Source organism: Conger conger, chromosome 12 (genome assembly GCF_963514075.1).
Source record: "Conger conger chromosome 12, fConCon1.1, whole genome shotgun sequence".
In the NCBI taxonomy this organism is placed as follows: Eukaryota; Metazoa; Chordata; class Actinopteri; order Anguilliformes; family Congridae; genus Conger; species Conger conger.
The window spans coordinates 9,914,484-9,937,782 of NC_083771.1; the positions used below are offsets into that span (position 1 = coordinate 9,914,484).

The window sequence follows — 23,299 nt, forward strand, 5'->3', positions numbered from 1 at the left end:
GAGGATTTAGGAGCTGTTACATCGCGAAAATACCCCATTCACTGGCGTTTCTGGAAGGCATGAAAATAAAAACACATGAAGGTATCGAGAAAAATGTATTTTTAATGGACTAAAAATATGTAGTAAACAGATGGATAGCTTATGTACCATATTGTCACAAATTCTAATTCATTTTAACACGCCATTTTATCACTAAGTGCAAAAACTCAATAATATGAACATAAATAGTATTCTTGCTGATTGAGGAAAATACCCCATTTTAATTTAATTCAAACAACATGCCTTAACTCATACTAAATAACACTGCAAAATGACAAACTAAGAGAAGTGTGTCATGATGTGCTGTGTCCTCGGTAGTATCAGACTCCCTGGTAAATGAGGTTGTCGGTGAGTTCCACTGTCTTATTATCATACCGCGTGAGCAGTTTTGCTACTGTCAGGAGCAGAGAGCTCGATATCGCCCTGCTTCCATCATCCTGTCACTCTCACTGGACATTACATTTACATTTTGGCTGGATAGCTTGGCCTAGGCTATCATTGATTCCCGTCCCCAAAGCGTAGTTTGTTTTCCTGATATCGGTACCGTCCCCGTCGCTGATGAAGTTACGGTCCGATCGATCTGGTGAGATTGGCAGGGCGGGGTGGTGGGGGATGGGATGGGGTGGGATTCATCATCTCTTTGACTCCCAGTGGTGCAATCCAAATTGAATCTGGGCCTGGACTGCTGAGCCGACTGTCACCAGGGTCACGTGATGTGATTGGTATCAGATGTCTGTATCACATGACATAGCACAACAGAGAACCCTGTCACACAGTCTTGTGTGACTCTGACTATGCGTGCCATATATTGGGTCCTGGGCATGAGTTGATTTGATTGCCTTTCAGTATTCTGTGCCCTAACGTCTGTGTTCTGTGTCCTAACGTCTGTGTTCTGTGCCCTAACGTCTGTGTTCTGTGCCCTAATGTTTCTGTTCTGTGCCCTAACGTCTGTGTTCTGTGCCCTAATGTTTCTGTTCTGTGCCCTAACATCTCTGTTCTGTGTCGTATCGTCTGTTTTCCGTGTCCTATCGTCTGTGTTCTGTGTCCTAACGTCTGTGTTCTGTGCCGTATCATCAGTGTTTAGTATTCCCTGTTCTGTGCTCTACTCTGCTGCTTCTTCCCCGCTCAGTGCCGCCCAGGGGCAAAGCCTCTCCACAAATAGAAAACAATGGCTTTTTTAATGTGCTTCCATGCGTAATGCGTGTCAGAGTTCAGACCATCTGGGCCATGGAGGCAGGTAATGGGATTACATGTCTTTTTGTCAGGGGTTTGTTGCTGTAGAAGAAGCCCCTGACTGAAAGACAGGAAAATGGGGGAACTGGTCACCTGACTCTTGCTGTGTGTAAGAGTGTGTGTGGGTAGGGTTGTGTAACGCTGTGTGTAAGAGTGTGTGTAGGTAGGGTTGTGTAACGCTGTGTGTAAGAGTATGTGTGGGTAGGGTTGTGTAACGCTGTGTGTAAGAGTGTGTGTAGGTAGGGTTGTGTAACGCTGTGTGTAAGAGTATGTGTGGGTAGGGTTGTGTAACGCTGTGTGTAAGAGTGTGTGTGGGTAGGGTTGTGTAACGCTGTGTGTAAGAGTATGTGTGGGTAGGGTTGTGTAACGCTGTGTGTAAGAGTATGTGTGGGTAGGGTTGTGTAACGCTGTGTGTAAGAGTGTGTGTGGGTAGGGTTGTGTAACGCTGTGTGTAAGAGTATGTGTGGGTAGGGTTGTGTAACGCTGTGTGTAAGAGTGTGTGTGGGTAGGGTTGTGTAACGCTGTGTGTAAGAGTGTGTGTGGGTAGGGTTGTGTAGCGCTGTGTGGAAGAGTGTGTGTTGGTGGGGTTCTGTAACGCTGTGTGTAAGAGTGTGTGTGGGTAGGGTTGTGTAACGCTGTGTGTAAGAGTGTGTGTGGGTAGGGTTGTGTAGCGCTGTGTGGAAGAGTGTGTGTTGGTGGGGTTCTGTAACGCTGTGTGTAAGAGTGTGTGTGGGTAGGGTTGTGTAACGCTGTGTGGAAGAGTGTGTGTTGGTGGGGTTGTGTAACGCTGTGTGGAAGAGTGTGTGTTGGTGGGGTTCTGTAACGCTGTGTGGAAGAGTGTGTGTGGGTAGGGTTGTGTAACACTGTGTGGAAGAGTGTGTGTTGGTAGGGTTGTGTAACACTGTGTGGAAGAGTGTGTGTGGGTAGAGGAACCACAGGCAGCTCTGGATTCCTGGGGTCTGGAAATTGTCCCCGGCAGAGTGAGGGATGGGGGATTACATCACCCTGCTCTCCTCTCCTCTCCTCTCTGTGACTCCGCGCTCACACATTCCGTGACTCTCTCAGCCTCCCGGCCGCTGAAGCAGCATGCGGAGCTCTCCCGCGGTCCTCCGGGACACGCCAAATGAGGAGATGAGGTACGTTGGGGTCCTTAGCGCCTCTCTCGAAACTCACGCAGACCTGGGCTTGTGCTGAGTTTATGGTACAGACTTTTTGGCTGTGTATTTTTTGGGGCTATGCTCAGAGAGAGAGGGAGTCCGAGAGAGAGTGTGTCAGAGAGAGAGCGAGTCAGAGAGAGAGAGCGAGTCAGAGAAAGCGTGTCAGAGGGAGAGCTCTGATAGTTTGGTTTGTTGTTTTTGCTGGAACCTGTGAGAGAGAACAGTGAATAATTGTGTGTGCATGTTTCTTTGTTTGTTTAGTAAGCTCTCAATTAGCAAATAAAAAAACTCAATTGCTGATTGGTCTCTCCTAGGGGTATATCCCAGTGTGTATATCTGCCTCTCTAAACCACCCCCCACCCCCCATGACTCATCCGTCATATTTCATTCACATTCCAGACCCCACCCACTTAGATTTTCAGTGCTAATGAGAATTCAGTACTCAGTTGACCTGTATGCTCTCCTAATTGGAGACATTTCTTGGTAACATTTTCAAGTCTTTTTAACTATTTTACCTCTGCTCAAGTTTCAGTTTGGGCTTGAGAAGTGTCAGTGGTGTGGAATAGTGGTCTGTGATATTGGATCTGTAACAAGGAGGTTGTTGATTCAAATCCCTGCATCCTCCGACAAAGCCAGTAAACTGACCTGCTTCAAGGAGTGCCTGGTTCAGAAAATAAAATGAATGTCATGTTTCATGCTTGTCATGTCATGTTTCATGTTTAGTCATTGTCTTAGTTACGTTATTGTCATGTCACGTATTATGTTAGTCTAGTCTCGCCATGTTTTTATGCTTTATTTCTTGTTACATTTAATTTTCATGTCATGTTACGTTTCATGTTTAGTTGTTATGATTTAATTGTTAGTCTTGTCTTGTCACGTTATGTTGTCACAGTTTGCAAACTTGTTTTGTCACGATTTATGTTGTTTCATGTTATGTTGTTCCATTCATTGTTTAGCATACACTTTTTTGTGTCTCTGCAAACCTTGCATTCATGCTTCCTCTCTTTCCCTTTCTGTCACTCACGCTTCCCTAATTGTTTCAATTCCCCTTGTCTTCTTACTAATCTACTAACTTTAGATCAGGATTGGGCAATGCTAACTTTATTATATCCCTGTGGTCTGTCGTGCATTTTGGGTCCAACCCCCCACGCACCAGTCTCAATCAATTTAAAATCATTTCAGTTCTTCTGGACCTAACAACAATGAACAGACTGAAATTAATATTGGAACATTTCTTAACAATAGTGTTGATTTCCTGAACGCGGTCTTGATATAGAACTGTCTTGTTGAAAGATAATTATGTCTGTGCGATGTCCTTCTACATTTATGTCTGAATAGAAATGGATTTTTCCAGAGGGAATTTCGACACAGGCTGTTTGTACAGATTAGACGCTGCACGTGTTTCCTCTCAAGCTTAGAACTCTTCAGCCAAAACTGTCATATTAGGTCTGATATACAGGCCAAGGTGAAGTTTGTGTGAAATTGTACTACTTTAGTTCCTTATCTTCTTGGTAGTTGGGCACTATATGACTCCACTCCGACATTACAATGCACAATATCGCGCGTTGTCAGTAAGGCTGAGAGAGCTCACATTTCCCAACTAACTAATGAATTACTACATAACTGTGATGATGTTGTGAGAATACACTGTATAGCATTGCTAGCCTTTGTTACCGTAATGTGCAGCTTAACGATGGCGCACTGGGTAGCACTGTCGCCTCATAGAAAGGGCTCCAGCCCCACCTGGGCCTTTCCGTGTGGAGTTTGAATGTTCTCCCGGTGTCTGCATGGGCTTCCTCTGGTTTCCTGCTCTAAAGACATGCAGGTTAGGTTAATTGGAGAGTCTAAATTGTCCTTGACCAAGGCATCAGCCTCAGAAGTGGAGCTGGTCCCCGGGTGGCACGCTGTCTGCACACTGCTAAGTAATTAGGATGGGTCAAATGCAGGGCATGCATTCTGTTGCTACTGTGACTGAACTGTTATCTGCTAGTCCCACCATGTGCAGGACAAGCTGGATAGATGTCATTTTAGAGGTTGTGTAGGAAGCTACTACTCGAGGTATGGACGTTCAGCGCCTCAGGGACCTAAGAAGGCCAAAATTAGCTATACCTATTCTCAACATGGATGAACTGCCAAGTGGAAGAGATTGAAGGTCTACGTGTGCGATACTCCGTGATACACTAAGCTTGAATGTGCATCCTCCCTAGACCAAGCATATCCAAGCAGAGAGTGTTCACCAATTTGCAGAGAAGCCACGCAGATGAAGGTTTAACAATTAATTTGGCATGAACCCACAGCCTTTGACTGGGAAGTGCAGTTCCCTCACCATAATGCTGCACTCCTCTACCCCAGCAGAAAGCTTTTGAAGATGTGGAGGATAAAGACATATTCAGGGATGGAATTGTTTAAAAGGACAGTTTTCCGGAAAAGGATACAAACATGGCACTTAAGAACCAGAGACAGTGATAGTGTGCATGTGAGTGTGGATGCAACGGTAACTTAAAAATGTTTTATTAAATCACATTCATGTGTTGGCGGGGTCCAAAGACGGTACATTGTAAAGTTCCCCTATGTGTACTCCCCTCTCAGTGTGTAGGTACACACAAAAAAAGCATCCCCCCCCCCCCCCCCCCCCTCCACTCCGTCAGAAGAAAGCAGGGATGTCGCAGAACGCGGACGAAACGTAGAAGGATTATTCCTGAGGGTGGGGCGGGGGTGTGCGGGCGGGGATGCGGTCAGTGGTGCGGGCAGGGGGGCACTTTCTCAGCGGTTTGACTTTGTTTACGACTGTGAGGCCGTAATAGCTGGCCGGCCTGCACTCTGCGGGCCTAATGGCTCTGAAAGGTGTTTTTCTTTACCACGGTCCTAGGCCACTCACGCCAAGCAGGGGACTGACAAATAGAGATTCATCACACCTGTCCCACAATGCAGTGGGGGGGGGGGGGGGTGATGGACTGCCCGTGTCTGACAGGACCCATAGATCTGCCTGGGATCGTTTGGGCCACTCACACTCAAGAGGGTGATAATTTAATCAAGAGATTGCACGACCGTGACTTCTAGAACCTTCTTCTCCTGAAATATGGCAATCTTCCCTGGGCTCTCAAGCTTGGGGGCAGGTGGACATCTTTTTCGGCTCTTAATTTTACGATCTTCTTGGCACTTGCTGTTGTGGCGGGGGCTCTGGAAAGGGGGGGCTTGATTAATCTTGCTTTTAGTGTGGGATAAGCAAATTAATGAAGTGTCTGCATTTTCTTTACAACTCCAGTGCTAATTCTGTATTTTATGGAGTGGCATCCTTGATGTGATTTCTGGAACCTGCCCCAGTTATAATGTGATGTGGTTTTCTGGTAAACGGACAGAGACAAATCAAGCACAGGGAGGACGCGTGACTTCAGAAGGATGGTCCAAAATTAGACTTCCCGACAAGAGAAAGAGTGTGAGGGAGAGAGGTGTAAAATAATTAAAATCTTCAAATCTGCTGTCCCAGGTGGCACGGATGGTGCAGTGGGTAGCACTGCCGCCTCACAGCAAGGAGGTCCTGGGTTCGAATCCCTGTCGGCCGGGGCCTCTCTGTGCGGAGTTTGCATGTTCTCCCCGTGTCTGCGTGGGTTTCCTCCAGGTACTCCGGTTTCCTCCCACAGTCCAAAGACATGCAGGATAGGCTGATTGGAGAGTCTAAATTGCCCATAGGTATGAGTGTGTGAGTGAATGGTGTGTGTGCCCTGCGATGGGCTGGCGACCTGTCCAGGGTGTATTCCTGCCTTTCGCCCAATGTATGCTGGGATAGGCTCCAGCCCCCCTGTGACCCTGTTCAGGATAAGCGGGTTAGGATAATGAATGAATGAATGAAATCTGTTGTCCCATAATGTTGTGGACTTCTGTGTTGAGATTACTGGTAATTCGCTGTGTCTGTCCATGGTGGGGGCTCTGAGAAGGAGAAGTATGAGGTCATTAATGTTCAAGTTGTGAACATTGTGAGATCATCAATGTTGTGGGACAGCTGTAGCCTAATGGCTCAAGTACATGACTAGGACCCGGAGGTTGGTGGTTCAAGCCCTGGTGTAGCCACAATAAGATCCACACAGCTGTTGGGCCCTTGAGCAAGGCCCTTAACCCCGCATTACTCCAGGGGTGATTGTCCCCTGCTTAGTCTTCGGATAAAAGCTTCAGCTAAACAACACATTATTATGTTGCGTTGAAGCTGTGAACATTATGAGGTCATCAATGTTGTGTTAACGTTGTGAACATTGTGAGGTCATCAATGTTGTGTTGAAGCTTATGAACATTGTGAGGTCATCAATGTTGTGTTAAAGCTATGAACATTGTGAGGTCATCAATGTTGTGTTAAAGCTGTGAACATTGTGAGGTCATCAGTGTTGTGTTGAAGCTGTAAACATTGTGAGGTCATCAGTGTTGTGGGACAGCCTGTTGCCTAGTGGCTCAAGAACATGACTGGGACCTGGATGGTTGGTGGTTCAAGCCCTGGTATGCGTTGAAGCTGTAAGTATCGTGCGGTCATTAATGTTGCTTTATTTATTTTTTTTGTAAGAGACCTTGTACAATATTAAACATAACTCTTGTAATTCGATGTATTGTACCAGATTTAGCTTGAGCTAACTTGCATCTGCATGTCATGTTGTGTTGAAGTTATGGGTACAGTGAGGTACTGTAATCAACATTGTGTTGGGGTATTGTGCATTATAGAGTATTCTCATGCCAGCAATACTGAGATAATTAGAGCCGTGACTGAGTGAGATGTGAGCTTGGTGAATAGTGAGGCGTGACTGGGCCTGTGCTTCTCTGAGACCATACTCTTTTTGTATTTACCCACCAGATTGGGCATGTGGGGTGATCAGAGTGTTTGAGGAGTTGAATGACTCACACCGAGTTCTCCCATTTGGAATTATATTCTTCACAGACCTCTTTTAAACTGCTTTCACAGATTTTGTTTTAAACTAAAGTATGAAACTTCTACTACAGCCCTTGTATAAATTCTGGAGAAGCTATTAAGGACTGCGCTGTTCCAGAAGTCTCTCTGGTTGTGCGGTAATAGGCAGAGGGACTCGGTCTAAACCCGTGGCAAACTTACCTTGAAGGTAGTAGTGACCTCCTGAAATGCTGAATCTCCACTATACGCACACACATACATGGACACACACACACACAGTGACACACACATGCGCACATAAACGACACATGCACTAATGCCCTCACACACACAGGCACACACACGCGGACACACATGCACAGACACATGCCTGCCTTTTCTGGTAATATTAAATCAGCATGCAATCTCCATTAAACTAAAAGGCTTACATCCTGCATTCCTGTGTGTATCTGTAGAACAGAGGAACATTCAGTGGCTGGTGAGTATCTGTGGAACAGAGTCAGGGGCTGTGTGTATCTGTGGAATGGAGGAACATTCAGGGGCTGTGCATATCTGTGGAACAGAAGAACATTCAGGGACTGTGTGTATCTGTGGAATGGAGGAACATTCAGGGGCTGTGTGTATCTGTGGAACAGAGTCAGGGGCTGTGCGTATCTGTGGAACAGAGGAACATTCTTCAGGAGGTTGAGATGAAACTACCCCATGTTGATCTTCTCTGACTCTGGGGAGGAGTGGGCTGGTATGGAGAGATGTGATTGGCTGCTTTCGCATGGAATCGGTTGCCATGTGGATCGGCATCGCCACGTGGATGCGTGGTTCGGGCTTCCAGAATGTTCCAGAATGTCAGGGAGGTTCTCCGGCCTTGTGGACGGGCGGGGCCGGCTGCTGATTGGGCAGGGTCGTGGTTCCTCACACATTGGCGGGTTTTGTGATGCTGGCTGTCGAAACCGCTCGGCTCGCGGCGAGCGATGTACTGTGAGGGCCCTCGTGGCCCGGCGGTGATGTCATCGAGCACAGTCACTCTTTGTTTTGCTACGGAGAGACGGCCGAGATGTTCGCCCAGATGGGATGGCATCAGCTTGTGTCAGCGACGGCTTCATCGGCTTTTGTCTATCTAAAAATCATCCATCAGAGAATTAGTTCATATTACTTTTCTGTTGCCTCCCATTGTGACTGTGGTTCCTGGACTATGACAGGAGAGCTGTACGGTGGACACCACATTGCAGTGCAACATGCAATGTCTGTGTGAGTGTGCGTGTGAGTGTGTGTGTGTGTGAGTGTGTGTGTGAGTGAGTGTGTGTGTGAGTGAGTGAGTGAGTGTGTGTGTGAGTGAGTGTGTGTGTGAGTGAGTGAGTGTGTGAGTGAGTGAGTGAGTGTGTTTGGTTCCTGGACTATGACAGGAGAGCTGTACGGTGGACACCACATTGCAGTGCAACATGCAATGTCTGTGTGAGTGTGCGTGTGAGTGTGTGTGTGTGTGTGTGTGTGTGTGAGTGTGTGTGTGAGTGAGTGTGTGTGTGAGTGAGTGAGTGAGTGTGTGTGTGAGTGAGTGTGTGTGTGAGTGAGTGAGTGTGTGAGTGAGTGAGTGAGTGTGTTTGTGAGTGTGTGTGTGAGTGAGTGAGTGAGTGTGTGTGTGAGTGAGTGAGTGTGTGAGTGAGTGAGTGAGTGTGAGTGAGTGTGAGTGAGTGAGTGTGTGAGTGTGTGAGTGTGTGAGTGAGTGTGTGAGTGTGTGAGTGTGTGAGAGTGTGTGAGAGTGTATAAGAGTGTGTGTGAGTGAGTGTGAGTGAGAGTGTGAGTGAGTGAGAGTGTGAGAGAGTGAGCATGTGAGTGAGCATGTGAGTGAGTGAGTGAGTGAGTGAGAGTGTGTGTGAGTGTGTAAGAGTGTATGAGCGTGTGTGAGTGAGTGAGTTAGTGTGAGAGTGTGTGAGTGAGTGTGTGAGAGTGTGTGAGAGTGAGTGAGAGTGAGTGAGAGTGTATAAGAATGTATGAGTGTGAGTGAGAGTGTATAAGAATGTATGAGAGTGTGTGAGTGAGTGAGTGAGTGTGTGAGAGTGTGTGAGAGTGAGTGAGAGTGAGTGAGAGTGTATAAGAATGTATGAGAGTGTGTGAGTGTGAGTGCGCGAGCGAGTGTAAAATGTGTGTGAGCGGAGCTCCATCTGGTCCTAAGGCTCTGTGTGTCTGTCCCCTCCCCAACCACCTGTGGTACGATGGGGGATGTGGGAGGTAACGCTAGCAGAGCTAGCGCTGAGTGGGCTCGTGTCATATTTACACACTCTGACTATAAAAAGCTGCTCCACTCCACTGTGAATACCTTGAATCTGTAAATGTGCATGTGTGTGTGTTTGTGTGTGTGTACACGTGTGTGCGCGCGTGTGTTTGTGTCTGTCTGCACATGTGTTTGTGTGTGCGTCTGCATACATGCGTGTGTTTGCGTGTGTAACCCTCCTTGTAGATATTTGTGGGCTTGTTTGTGGTTTAATGCATTGACTTGGTGTGTGTCTGTGGGTGTGACTCAGTGGGGCCTCTGGAATCAGCGCAGGTTCCTCAGGCGATATGGGATGGTGGTTTTGAGTAGGGGAGCCTGGCTGTTTATAGTAACCCAGACTGATAGCTGATATAAGTTATATGCAAACCTAATGTGTGCTAAAGGCAGAGATGCTCTTTCGGTGTTGATCTTTCTTGTGTTGGACTCAGGGGTGTGTGGGTGGAATCTGGGGTGTGGGGTTGGAGTCAGGTGTGGGTGGAGTCAGAGGTGAGGGCGCGGTCAGGGGTGAAGGCTACACCCTTTATGTAAGATACATTTTACATGCAGTGGTATGCAACAAATATCATGCTGCAATAATAATAATAATAATAATAATAGCAGAAATTCATAAACACCCCCCCCCCCATCAAGAAAAAGACAACATATTTATTACCAACTCTCATGACTAAAGTGAAGAAAAGGGCCTTGTGAGTCATGGTCCAGGAGCTCAGCGATCACAGATTGCAGACAAACAATCCTCTGGGTCGGGGGAGGGGGGTGATATCTGCTTACAGCCAGCCCCCCACCCCTCAGTATTACAGCCCCGCTGGCCTCCCTTGTGATTGAGCTAAAGCTCCTTACACAAAGCAGAAAGTCTCTGAGCCGCAGGAGACGGTCATTACAACCTGTCAATTCCCTGCTTTAGTCTTGGGGCTTAAACACGGCTTCACACAGCCAACTCTGTCCTCCCAAGACCTGCCAATTCCATTCTGTGCCCCTGCAGGAGACATGAGTGTCTGTTCTTAATCACAACAACCATGTAGACTACTCGGCTGAAACTTACAGTGCGGAGGACATTCAATAAACAACAATTCGACACTATTCTTGAACATATTTTCACCTCAACTTTAAAATACTGGCCGGGGCTCCGGTGGAGACAGGGCACAGCGAATGCAAACATCTGAATGTGACAGGTGGGAGTGGTGGCACTTGTTGGTTTAACCGAACCCTCCCGTGTCACATGACGGGTAGTAAGGCAGGTAGTTGCCACCGCCTCGTGCTTCCTTCTTTCTGGTTTTAAATGAGTTTCACGTGACAACCGCAGTGTGTAATTAAGCATCGTTTCATTGTGGTTGTGCCGACGGTGAAAGACGGAGCAGGTAAGCGCGGTAGAACTTTTAAAACTTTTTCATAACGATTGCTACATACTTATTAGTGTTGGGTATTCCAGTTTGAGATGTAGTCCTGTACCCTATTTTCTCCAAGTAGAGTTGTAGCCAAGGAGGAGGCAATCTCTCAGCATGGGAAAGTAGTCTAATATGCATTAAAGAATAACAAGTCTCCTTGTACTCGAGGCGACAGAGCAGGAGGGACTTTTTGCTAAAAGGGCCTGACCAGAGTTTTGAAGAGGTAATTATGTCATGCTTATTAAAGGAAGACCATCAATGGCAAAAGGACATTTGTACTAATTGTCATTTAGTAAATGGAAATGTGTACATTAGCCTTTCACGGCAGGATACGGGGGCAGACTTGTTCATATTAGGGAGACAAATAACTAGCTACATATGTGACTTAAAGAGCATAATTATGTAAAATGCATGAAGCTGATAATGCTCTCTTTGATTTCAGGAGTTCTATTCATCCACTGTTTTTCCGGCCATGTATTCGCTGTGATTTTGTCTACTACCATAATGAGGCTTTATATAACCATAATGAGGCTTTATATTACCATACTGAGGCTTTATATCACCATAATGAGGCTTTATATTACCATAATGAGGCTTTATATTACCATAATGAGGCTTTATATAACCATAATGAGGCTTTATATTACCATAATGAGGCTTTATATTACCATACTGAGGCTTTATATTACCATAATGAGGCTTTATATTACCATAATGAGGCTTTATATTACCATAATGAGGCTTTATATAACCATAATGAGGCATTATATAACCATACTGAGGCTTTATATTACCATAATGAGGCTTTATATTACCATAATGAGGCTTTATATTACCATACTGAGGCTTTATATTACCATACTGAGGCTTTATATTACCATACTGAGGCTTTATATTACTATACTGAGGCTTTATATTACCATACTGCGGTGTCATCTATTAGCATACTGTGAATTTTTATTTATTAGTATTCTGTGTTTTAAACCACAAATTTATTTTTCACGTTGGCGGGGCCTTTGTCTTTTGGTCAGCTGTGGCTGGGGGTCTTGGAGGGGGCCATTTTGTCTCACTCCCTGGTGTGTGGTGCATTCACCTCCCGGGTTGTTGTGGGTGAGTTATTGTGATCCAAGTTTGGATGTGCAGTGAAATATTTATCTTGACCCAGTGTTAGATGTGTAATGAACTAATCATTGTGGTTCAGGTTTGGATGTGCAGTGAACTAATCATTGTGATTCAGGTTTGGATGTGTAGTGAACTAATCATTGTGATTCAGGTTTGGATGTGCAGTGAACTAATTGTGATTCAGGTTTGGATGTGCAGTGAACTAATCATTGTGATTCAGGTTTGGATGTGCAGTGAACTAATCATTGTGATTCAGGTTTGGATGTGCAGTGAACTAATCATTGTGATTCAGGTTTGGATGTGCAGTGAACTAATCATTGTGATTCAGGTTTGGATGTGCAGTGAACTAATCATTGTGATTCAGGTTTGGATGTGCAGTGAACTAATCATTGTGGTCCAGGATTGGTTGTGTTGAGCGAGTCCTGAGCGAGACTCTTGGTTCGTATGCACTAGTAATCAGGGCCTGTCAATCGGACTCCTCTTGGAAGTTTCAGCCATGGCTGGCCCCTCGAACCTTGCCCCTGTATTTGAGTGTTCTCCTAGAGGCATGGTGTTCATTTGTATCTCTTTGATTTGTGTGGTTGAGGCCTGACACTGTGCTCAGTATAAGTGACCAACTGTGGCCTGGTTTGTAATATCTGTCACCCCTGTTGCTGTGTCCTATATATTTCTACATGAAAACAAAAGCAACAAGAAATTCCTTACAAAAACACTGAGTTCCTTTGTCCTCCTGTCACAGCTGCTATCAAGGGCCCTCTTCCTCCCAGTAGGAGAGGGCGCTGTCTGAATAAAAAAGTTTCTCTTATACGTCATCTTCACATACTGCGATGTTGTGGCCTTCATTAAGTGATTGGTGATTAGCGATGATTGTACTGTGGTAATTTGCTGTCATTGGTGCAGACAGTGGAACCAGGAGCAGATAAACAGCTGTGATTTGTTGAGAATAAATTAAAGTGCATTTGGCAGTGCCTGTTCTTGGATTTGAACCTGTCATCTCTGATTTACAAGCCCAGATCATTTACTGTTCTTTCACCTGAGATTGCTGCCACAGTGGCACCTGCCACAGCACATGTTAGAACCCTTCTGTTCTACCATCATGAGGACATACTGCTGTCAATGAATATGTTGCATCTTTTAACCCTGATTCCAACCATAACCCTGACTTCACTATGCCACACTGCTGTTCCATCTTTGAGCCAGTGCTAATTGTTTTCCTTGTGCCCCTGGAATGGTGATGGGGAGATGAGGGTCAGGGTGATGAAAACCTTCTTCAGAATGCATTCGATTTTATTAATCTAAATCTGTCACATGTGTGTGCATGTATACTGGGCAATTCTGGTTTTCTCAAGGTTTTTGAAAACTGCTGGTAGCTGGTTAACCAGTTCAGACGAGCTCCCAGCTCGGCATGGTTTGACCAGCTCAAGCTAGGTTTGGAAAACAGCTGGTAGCTGTGTTAACCAGTTCAGACCCAGCTAGACCAGCTTCATGGCCAGCTCAGTTTTCAGGCTGTTCAAGCTGGCGTAGGTGGATTCAACAGCAGGGTGTGCTTTCACCTGTAAACAATGTTTTAACTCCGCCTCATACTCTGGGTTTTAGGGTTATTCCAGGTGTCTGTGGATCTGAAAGGAACTTTACCCTTTGCGTGTCTCGTGTCTCCACCCCATCTCCCCCCGAAACGTTTGCTGAGAGTTGTGTATCGATACGCCTCTCTCGTGATCGATAATCCACCCAGCTGTCGAGATACCACACCAGGGCGGAGAGAGAATAGCTTATCACTTTTCTGAATGTCACGTCCAGCCTTTTGGAGCCAGATGGACAAAAATAAAAACAAAAGGTTTTGACCTTTTTTGATCTATTTCATGAAGCTTTGTTTACCCTGAAGAATAGCCTTGTATTGATATTAATATTGACACATGGGCGTGCATTTGACTCTTTAGCCTGGCTGTCCAATTAGTGTCAAAATACCATGTAGTTCTGCTCTCGTTGTTTGATAAATTAGATAAATGCTAAACCAAAAAGGTTGTACTGTATATTGACATTTATCTAACCCCAAATCAATGTTGTCCACAATATGGATGTTCAGCGCATATTTAATGTGTGGGCATATTTCATTTGTGTGATACGTGTGGGTTTTTATATGACAGAAGACACACCCGTCTGATGTGAAGAAACACACTGAGACTTCTCAACATGATACGCTCCCCACGTTGACATCAGTGCACATAGCCATCTGAAGCTCCAGCTTGCGTCACTCTCTCTCTCTCCCTCTCTCTCTCTCTCTCTCTGAAGTGTACAAGGAGTCTTTTCAGTGATCTGCCAGAGCATGCACCCTGAAAGAGAGGGCGACGTCTCTCTCTCTGACTCTCTCTCTCTCTCTTTCTCTGTGTCTCTCTCTCTTTCTCTCCGTCTCTCTCACAGAAACGAGTAGGACTGATAGAAGTTCCGTGCACAGTGCCTGTGCGTCGCTTCTCTGACCGCTGCTCTCTCTCCCTCTCTCCCTCCCTCCCTCCCTCCCCCTCTCCCTCCCTCTCTCTCTCCCTCCCTCCCTCCCCCCCCTTCTCCCTCCCTCTCTCTCTCCCTCCCTCCGTCGGGGGGGGGGGGGCAGAAGTGTGACTGCTTGCTGAGCCTGGAGGCTTTCTCTCTGGAGCAGAAGAGGAGGCTGTTCCAGTGTCTGAGGGAGAACATCGAGACGCAGCTCCACCTGCAGCTCCAGCGCAGAGACAGCCCTGCCCGCGACCACCAGGTAAGAGCAGAGTCTCTGGGTGTGGCTAGCGCTACGTTAGCGCTACGTTAGCGCTACGCTGCGGTCACTCGCTCCGACAACTCTCTCGCTCTCTTGTTTAGTTCATGCCTTTGACTTATTCTACTTCATCTCATGTTTCTGATGGTTTGATATTTCCAGTGCATCTTCTTGCTGCTTTTTGATTATATGAATCAGCATTTAGCCTTGCAGTGCATGGTGGCAAATAAATAAATACATAAATAAAATGACAAAGTAATTATAATTATGACTATTATTATTTCTTCGACTTTTTATTATTATTATTATTATTATTATTATTATTTATTAAAAATATATATGATAAAATGTAACATTTGTTGTTAATAGTAACCCTAGTTTTATTAGTATTAGGCTGCTGCTTTCCTGTACTAACTACGGTAGGTTTGGGTTAGTGTTAGTGGATGGGACACTTGCTCTTGCAGGTCGTGTGTGATTGTAAGGTCTAAATCTCACCTTCGTGTGGTCATTTTGAGCTCTTCTGCTGCTGATGTCTGTGGCGATGGTATGTAATACAGTTATAAGGCCTTGTTTAAACTATAACTCCCAGCAACATTTCACACATGTCGATAGCACGCCCCGTGTCCTAACCTCTGGGAATGGGGTTCAGCCTCGAGGCTCCTGAAAAGGCTATCAGAAGTACAGAAGATAGGAGAAAAGCTCTGTTGAGTGGTTACTGAATCGGTAACTGAAGGGTGTGGCGTATTTCGGCTGCATGTTTTTTGATTGGCAGGGAGCCTAGGACAGTCAAAGGACAGGTAGCTTCAGTCGCTGCCACACCTGCTGCCAATTAGCCCTCTTTTCTCTCCAGCAAATAAAAGGAGGGAGGAACTCTTTCATCCTTTAGAGAAGCATCCAGGGAGTCTCCCTCCCTCCCTTTTTCATTTTAATTTAAGCGGGCTCGTTCGCCGGTCTCCCGTCCGGTCTCCCGTCCGGTCCCCGGGCTTCGTCGGAAACAGAGACCCACTCGCCAGCTGCTGGGAGCCCTGACCTCATTACGGGAGGGCGGACGGGTCGGCGTTTCATCCCCGCGGCGACCGCCCCTCGCACTCAGATACTCGCATTCGCACTCACCGCGCGCCATTGGTGGTTAGAGGCCACGGGAAACCGCTATCGCTGAGCCGCCAAAAAAAGAACAACTCCCCCGCATGCATTCCCTCTGCAGGTGTACGCACGGCAGGATACGTGCTCAGCGAATGGAACCAAGGTTACCGCGGAAACACTCTACATTATATTACATTCTATTTAGCAGGCGCTTTTATCCAAACTGCATACCGAGGTCATAGAACAAGCTACAGAATAGGTTGGATATGGTACAACTCATATAGGATTAGTTGTACAGCCATGAACAATAAATCTGCCACGCAAGGTCGATAGGCCAAGTCTGCAAATCAGGAACTACAGTACAAACTGAACAGCCCTAGATTAGTACAAAAAAAAGCTGATGGAAAGGGTCATTCATTTATTTGACCTTGCTTTTAAACGGATGCATTCATTATTTTTAGGCCAACTCTCATGGGAAATTATTGTCTCATCAATGGTTAAATTGATAATATGAAACTTACACAAATAAAATGACATTCACAAATACATGTATATAAACATATATGTTTGTATCTTGCAAAATAATTGATTCAAAAATAAAAATAATTGGTTGACAAATATGTTTTCGCACTGACAAACAAATCTCTCTCAAACAGACAAATGTAATAATACATTTAAATTGATTCCACGCATGTTATTTTGGGGAAAAAGACTCATACCAGGGTATGAGTGCTGATTTGACAATGACTCAATGTTATCTGGCATGTGTGCAATCGCTTGCATTGACTGGTGGATTTCTGAAACGTTGCTCCCCAATGTGCAGATTCATTCACAAACAGTCTACTCCAGCCGATCAAATGTTTTGAATATGGAATACATAGGTTGGAGTAATGTGGGCCTGAGCAATAAAATATCATCTAGATCTTCACGTTCTGTACAAGCTCCTACACCTTTCTGCTGGTACAGAAGGTGTCCGCATAAGACGCATATTGAGATCCAGATAATAATCTGTGGGTGAAGTAGAGATTTTGCTTTTAGGAGAGATGTCCGTAATGACTGGCCTGTTCGATGCTTTCCCTGGCCTCTCTGGGGCGTGTGTTTGGGGGTTTGGAAAAGGAAGTCCACCCCCGCCCTGGTTCTTCTGTGATGTGCCAGGTTTTGCAGCGAGTGCAGCTGACAAAATGCCACGACTCCCAATGTAACTCCGTGCCCCTGTGTGTGTTCCTCTGTCTGATGGCCTGAGCAGCCAGTAATTGGATGATTCATCCGTTTGGACATCTCTCTCTGAGGAATACAAGTGAGTCTCAACCGACTCCCACCCCCTTAAAAAAAGAGAAATAAATCCTGAACTTTTCTGATACTTTAGTGACAGCTAGTTTCATTTCCATTCCAGAATGACGCCTTATTGTTTTGCAATACTGCAAAATTCTGTTTGGGTGTTCATGAATGCATACATGTGTGTGCTTCTTACACAAAGCTATTTGGAAGGGGTTAAAAAATTCCTTTCAGAGGGAATAATATAACCCTGCTGAAAGAAACAGCTCAAGCTAGGTGTTGAAACAGCTGGTAGCTGGTTGAACAGTTCAGGCCAGCTCCCAGCTTGACATGGTTTGACCAGCTCAAGCTATGTTTTGAAACAGCTGATAGCAGGTTGACCAGCTCATACCCAGCTAGACCAGCTTATGACCAGCTTGACTGGCTCCATTTTCAAGCTGGCAGAGATGGATTTTACAGCAGGAAATTGACATCCCAGCTTGCTGAATGGGCCTCACTCACAAATGGGTGTATGATAAAGAAGAAAAGTAAGAAGAATTTCAGAAAAGGTTTGTGAATGTGGCCCAATACACTATATGACTATAAAAAATGGTTCCAATAAGAACCCTGTGATTCCAATGAAAAACCCTATCTAGTTCTTTTTCAGGCAGACTGGTTCTTTTCTATGGCAGTTTTCACACTTCACACCTATGACAGAGGGTTCCATAAACAATTAAAAAGGGTTCCTCTATGGAATCAAGCCAAATAACCCTCTCAGAACCCTTTGCCCTGCTCTGACTGTTGAGTCTCAGTGTAGTTGTTGAAGACCTGGTTTGCCGTGCTCTGACTGTTGAGTCTCAGTGTAGTTGTCGAAGACCTGGTTTGCCGTGCTCTGACTGTTGAGTCTCAGTGTAGTTGTCGAAGACCTGATTTGCCATGCTCTGACTGTTGAGTCTCAGTGTAGTTGTCGAAGACCTGGTTTGCCGTGCTCTGACTGTTGAGTCTCAGTGTAGTTGTCGAAGACCTGGTTTGCCATGCTCTGACTGTTGAGTCTCAGTGTAGTTGTCGAAGACCTGGTTTGCCGTGCTCTGACTGTTGAGTCTCAGTGTAGTTGTCGAAGACCTGGTTTGCCGTGCTCTGACTGTTGAGTCTCAGTGTAGTTGTCGAAGACCTGGTTTGCCGTGCTCTGACTGTTGAGTCTCAGTGTAGTTGTCGAAGACCTGGTTTGCCGTGCTCTGACTGTTGAGTCTCAGTGTAGCTGTTGAAGACCTGCTGTGCCCTGTCCTCTGGTGTTCTGCGGTTTCTGGAGTTTCTGATTTAGGTGCTGTGCAGAGCTGAGGTTTTCTTGTTGACTGCCGGGGGACAGCTGGGTCAGTGACTGGGTTGTTCTGAGAAAAGCAGGAGAAATTCGGCCGTGCAAAATGAGCACAGCTCCGCGTTTGTTCTGCGATGACATTTGAGGTTGAAGCTTGGCTACTGTTTAGTGCACATCTGATCGGTCTGATCCTGTGACTCGCGGTATATTTTATAAATACACACACACATGCACACACACACGCACACACACATATATATATATATATATATATATATATATATATATATACACACATACACTCACCAAGCACTTTATTAGGAACATTGTACTTTAGAACACCTTCTTATTAATGCGATTATCTAATCAGCCAATTGAGTGGCAGCAGTGCAATGCATACAGTCATGTAGATACGGGTCAGGAGCTTCAGTTAATGTTCACATCTACAGAATGGGGAAGAAAAGTGATCTAAATGACTTTGACTGTGGCAGACAGGGTGGTGTGAGTATCTCAGAAACCGCTGATCTCCTGGGATTTTCTCGCACACTAGACTCTAGAGTTTACAAAGAATGGTGCAAAAAAACAACAAATTAATTAGCAGCAGTTTTGCAGACAAAAACATCTTGTTAATGAGAGACGTCTGAGGAGAATGCTGACAGGATTGTGACAGTAACGCAAATAATCACAAGACGCCCTCTTCAACAACTGTGTCCTTCTTATGAATCGCATGCGAATCTGTGGCCTGAAGCCACAGATGTTCTCTCAGTTCATCAATTCTCTGAGCCAATTAGCCAATGGCTAACAAGGAATGGCATTACCCTTCCCTGATGATGCCCTTTGGCATGATGGTGTTGACTGGCTCTCAGAGTAATTTGCGGAGGTTTGTGTAGCGTGCCCTCCGATTGGCTGGCCATCGCCTTAATGCCACTTTTTAATTAAATGGGTATTGTAAAGGAGTTAGCGCGGACTACATTGCATTTGCGGTTGAGTTGGGATGCCTGCTCTTTCTGTGGATATTTCCTGGGCAACAGCAGGACTGAAAAGGCACTTGGGAAACCTTCAACCTGGCCAATAATCCATCATGGATGAAGAGGAACCAAACAACCCCCAGATGTAGGATTGCACTACTAGCTAAACCAGGAAGACTGCAGTCCACACACGTATCAGGCTCACACAAACTGCCTGGCCACTGATTAAATTGAACACTCAAGGCCGATAAGAGAGAAACCCACAAACCAGCAGGGAGAATTCTCTGGGGCCCCATGATACTGGCATAGCATAAGTATAAACTATATAAATTCTCCTGGCCATATGATTTTCATCCTTCCTTCCGTCTTGATTCCTGAGCCATGGTGGAGAAGGTTCTGTAAGGGTTGAAGCCCGTTTGCAGACACTCAGTCTCTCTGCTTGAGGTCTTCAGAACAGGGTGTAGCCCTGCCTCTGGTGACAGACTGAGTGCTTTCTTATCTCCTGAGTGTGTTCCCTGATAACTTGCGGCTCGCTGTCTGTCAAAGGAGCAGTCGCCTCTCCGATTTGTGCTAGCAGGGGTGTGCGTGTGTGAGAGGGACACGAAAACCTGCTGCTTAGAGTCTACTCCCCACCCCCCGCAGTGACGCCTGGAAGGCAGCAGGTTCAGCTCTGCCAGTCACACATTTTGTGAACAGTTTTTTTTTAAGTGTATTTTTATCAAATCTATCTGTATCTGTGTTACTGAGCTAGCTAGTTTGCTAATCTGTCGCTATTAAGTTTTCTAGTTCTAAAAGCTGCTGCCTTCCAGGCTTCACTGAGGGAAGTAAAGTGCCTTTGGCTATCCCGGCAGGATGACCATCCCGTCCAGAATTCCCCCTCCTCCTATGCTAGCGCCAAGACGTCGCGCCTCTCTTGGTTTACATAACTGCTTCTGTTCTGGGTGAGGCGTCGGAGTTTTCGACGCGCCCCTGGTCCCGACGTGTGATGCAGGGCGTAATGTCCGCACAGCCGGGCCCGGGAGCGGGGCGATAATAATAGGGTCCCCTCGCGGGACCGCTCTGGAGCCGGGACAGGGCTGCGGTCGGCCCAGCCCGCGACCTCACCCCGTGATGTGTGTGTTTGTTAGCAGCTCTCATGTCACCGCGTGATTCAGCTCTGCCCGGGTCCGGCAGACAAGCTCCTCAAACATCATAAACCGAGGAGCTTGGGCACTACGTCTGCAGCAGTGCTCACAGCTGGAGTCCTAATCTTATCTGTGGCTCCTGTGTGCTGCTCTCCCTCCCTCTCCCTCTGACCAGGAGGCTCCAATCCCTCTCAGGGGGCCTGATGGCTCAGGCCTGGTCTACAAAATGGAGGGGGTTTCTGTGAATATTCTCCACTTTTGTAGCAGTGTGGGATTAATTAGAATGAATCATGAGGGGATGAATCCTTGACTGAATGAATGCCTGAGTGAATGAATCCTTTGAGTGAATGAATCTTAGAGTGAATGAATCTTAAAGTGAATGAATCCCTGAGTTGTCTGATTGGCAAGAGACAGTGGAGCTACAAATAATGTACCCTGAGAGTACAGTGATGTTCTCTTTGGGTACAAACAAGTATATTTTCCAAGCACAAAAAGGTACAAATGAATTCTATATTGGCACTCGGGGTAGAATTTTATGTACTGCCCCAGTGACAAGAATTATATCTGAGAGTTTACCCTTTGATATTTGCATGGTCCCCCCTGATTTCCGCTCTGCGGCACAGTGTGCCAGGTCGGAGAGGGTGTGAATCCCGCTGGATCACAGCTCACACCCACACAGTGTCAGAGACAGGATCCTGTTTGGCTTTCTGCCCCTGTGAAGGAGAGAGAGAGGGAGAAGAGCAAGAGCAGAGCTTAAAGGCTTAAAATTGCAGAGTCTGCAGGTGTTCACGTAATAATCACAGGGCAAAATTAAAACTAAAAATTATATTAAATGAAGAGTAGCTTTGGGAGAGATTATGGAGGTATTATAATGACGTGTTTTAAGCCAAAGTTCACAAAAAAAATATGCTCTCACAGCTGAACTGAAGTCAGCTAGTTTTGCCTAGCTGCATTGTGCTGCTTGCTAACTGTTTCAGTGTTAGGCTTGTCTGTACAGTAGTGCTGCCTGCTAACCATTTAGCATTCAGCTTGGCTGTACAGTAGTGCTGCTTGCTAACCCTTTAGAGTTCAACTTGGCTGTACAATAATGCTGCTTGCTAACCCTTTAGAGTTCAGCTTGGCTGTACAGTAATGCTGCTTGCTAACCTTTTAGCGTTAGGATTGGCTGTGCAGTAGTACTGCTTGCTAACCCTTTAGTGCTAGGCTTGGCTGTACAGTAGTGCTGCTTGCTAAACCTTTAGTGTTAGGCTTTGCTGTACAGTAGTGCTGCCTGCTAACCCTTTAGCATTAGGCTTGGCTGTACAGTAGTGCTGCTTGCTAACCCTTTAGAGTTCAGCTTGGCTGTACCGCAGTGCTGCTTGCTAACTCTTTAGTGTTCAGCTTGGCTGTGCAGTAGTGCTGCTTGCTAACCCTTTAGCATTTGGCTTGGCTGTATAATAGTGCTGCTTGCTAACCCTTTAACGTTAGGCTTGTCTGTGCAGTAATGCTGCTTGCATGGTAGCCTTTCACTCTTGGTGTGTGAGTGTGTGTGTGAATGGGTGAATCAGAGGCATTAATTGTAAAGCACTTTGGCTAAAGCGCTATATAAATGCAGTCCATTTACCATTTACTGTACATATTTGGTGAAAGATAGTGGTTCTTACAGTTGAAAGGGTCTGCTACCATGTGAATTGTGTAATGTGTCTGCTTAGATCTTGCTGCTGAACGTTTTCATTAGTTGGGGGGGTTGAGAGGCTTTTTTTGTTGAGGGCTGAATACTTGTCAGTTCTGTAAGGGGCTAGAGAAGCTGATAGATTTTGCCTTTGAGGGCTTTTGTAGGGAGCCAGGCAAGGAGGATCGTGTCTGGATGGAGACCCCAAAGCTAGGTCCCGCTCGTGAGTCATAGGGCGGCCATTTTGAGAAAAACTACGTGCCCAATGGCGACGGCCAGCTTCATAGAGCACCCTCCAGCTCCTCAACGTCCCCCTGCCCGAGGCACAGCATGACTTCTGTACAGGATAAAAACAGAAAGGAATTTAAGATTTTTCAGCAGAATTGATTGCCTTAATTACCTCAAACTCCCCCCAATTGATCAGTTAAACCACCGTGTCTGCCCTGACATAAAGATTCATCATGTTTATCGATCAGTACCCTGGACAATAATGGTGTCTCTTTGATGGATGATGTTTTTTGCTTTGGCTCGCTCCAAAAGCTTGCAAACACTTTAAACCTCTTTCACAACAGGGAGCCTATGAGAACGCACATGGAATATGGGTTAAGCCATTTCCTTCTTTAATTATTGATCGCCTCCGCTTCTGAAACATAGATTCTTGATGGTGGTGTTGGGGGGAGTTCTAAAAGCTTCCGTTATGAATTTGAGTACACTTAGTCACAACCGTGACATTTAAAACATTTAAAACGTTTCCCATTTAGGTTTGTGAGTGGGGAAGAATAAATAAAATCACTGAAATGGAAGAAATAAAATCTCCCTAGTGGGCAGAAATGTCAATCAATATGAGCAACCCATCTCGAGTTGTAGCCCAGTGCTGGCCACCTGGGGTTGCTAAAGACTCTCCACCAAGACCCGTGACTAGTAAAGTGGCTGTGTGCTTTAGCCTTTCGGTCAGTGTTGGAGGTGTCCTACCTCAGCGAGACGCCCCTGCGCTGTATTAGTACGCGCCTGCTCTCGGTGGTTGTTCAGACCCTGCCGCTACAGCCCTGCCGCATTTGTGAAAGGTCTGGTGAC

The 23,299-nt window shown here is 45.9% G+C and overlaps 1 protein-coding gene across 2 annotated transcripts in view; it reads left to right on the forward strand.

The window, feature by feature from the left end:
• LOC133141713 (regulator of G-protein signaling 3-like) overlaps positions 1-23,299 on the forward strand; it is a 117,712-nt gene that overhangs the window by 42,886 nt on the left and 51,527 nt on the right. For both annotated transcript variants that reach the window (XM_061262366.1, XM_061262365.1), the window contains one exon: positions 14,696-14,833. In XM_061262366.1, coding sequence (XP_061118350.1) covers positions 14,696-14,833 — 138 coding nt within the window. The remainder of the gene's footprint in view (positions 1-14,695; positions 14,834-23,299) is intronic.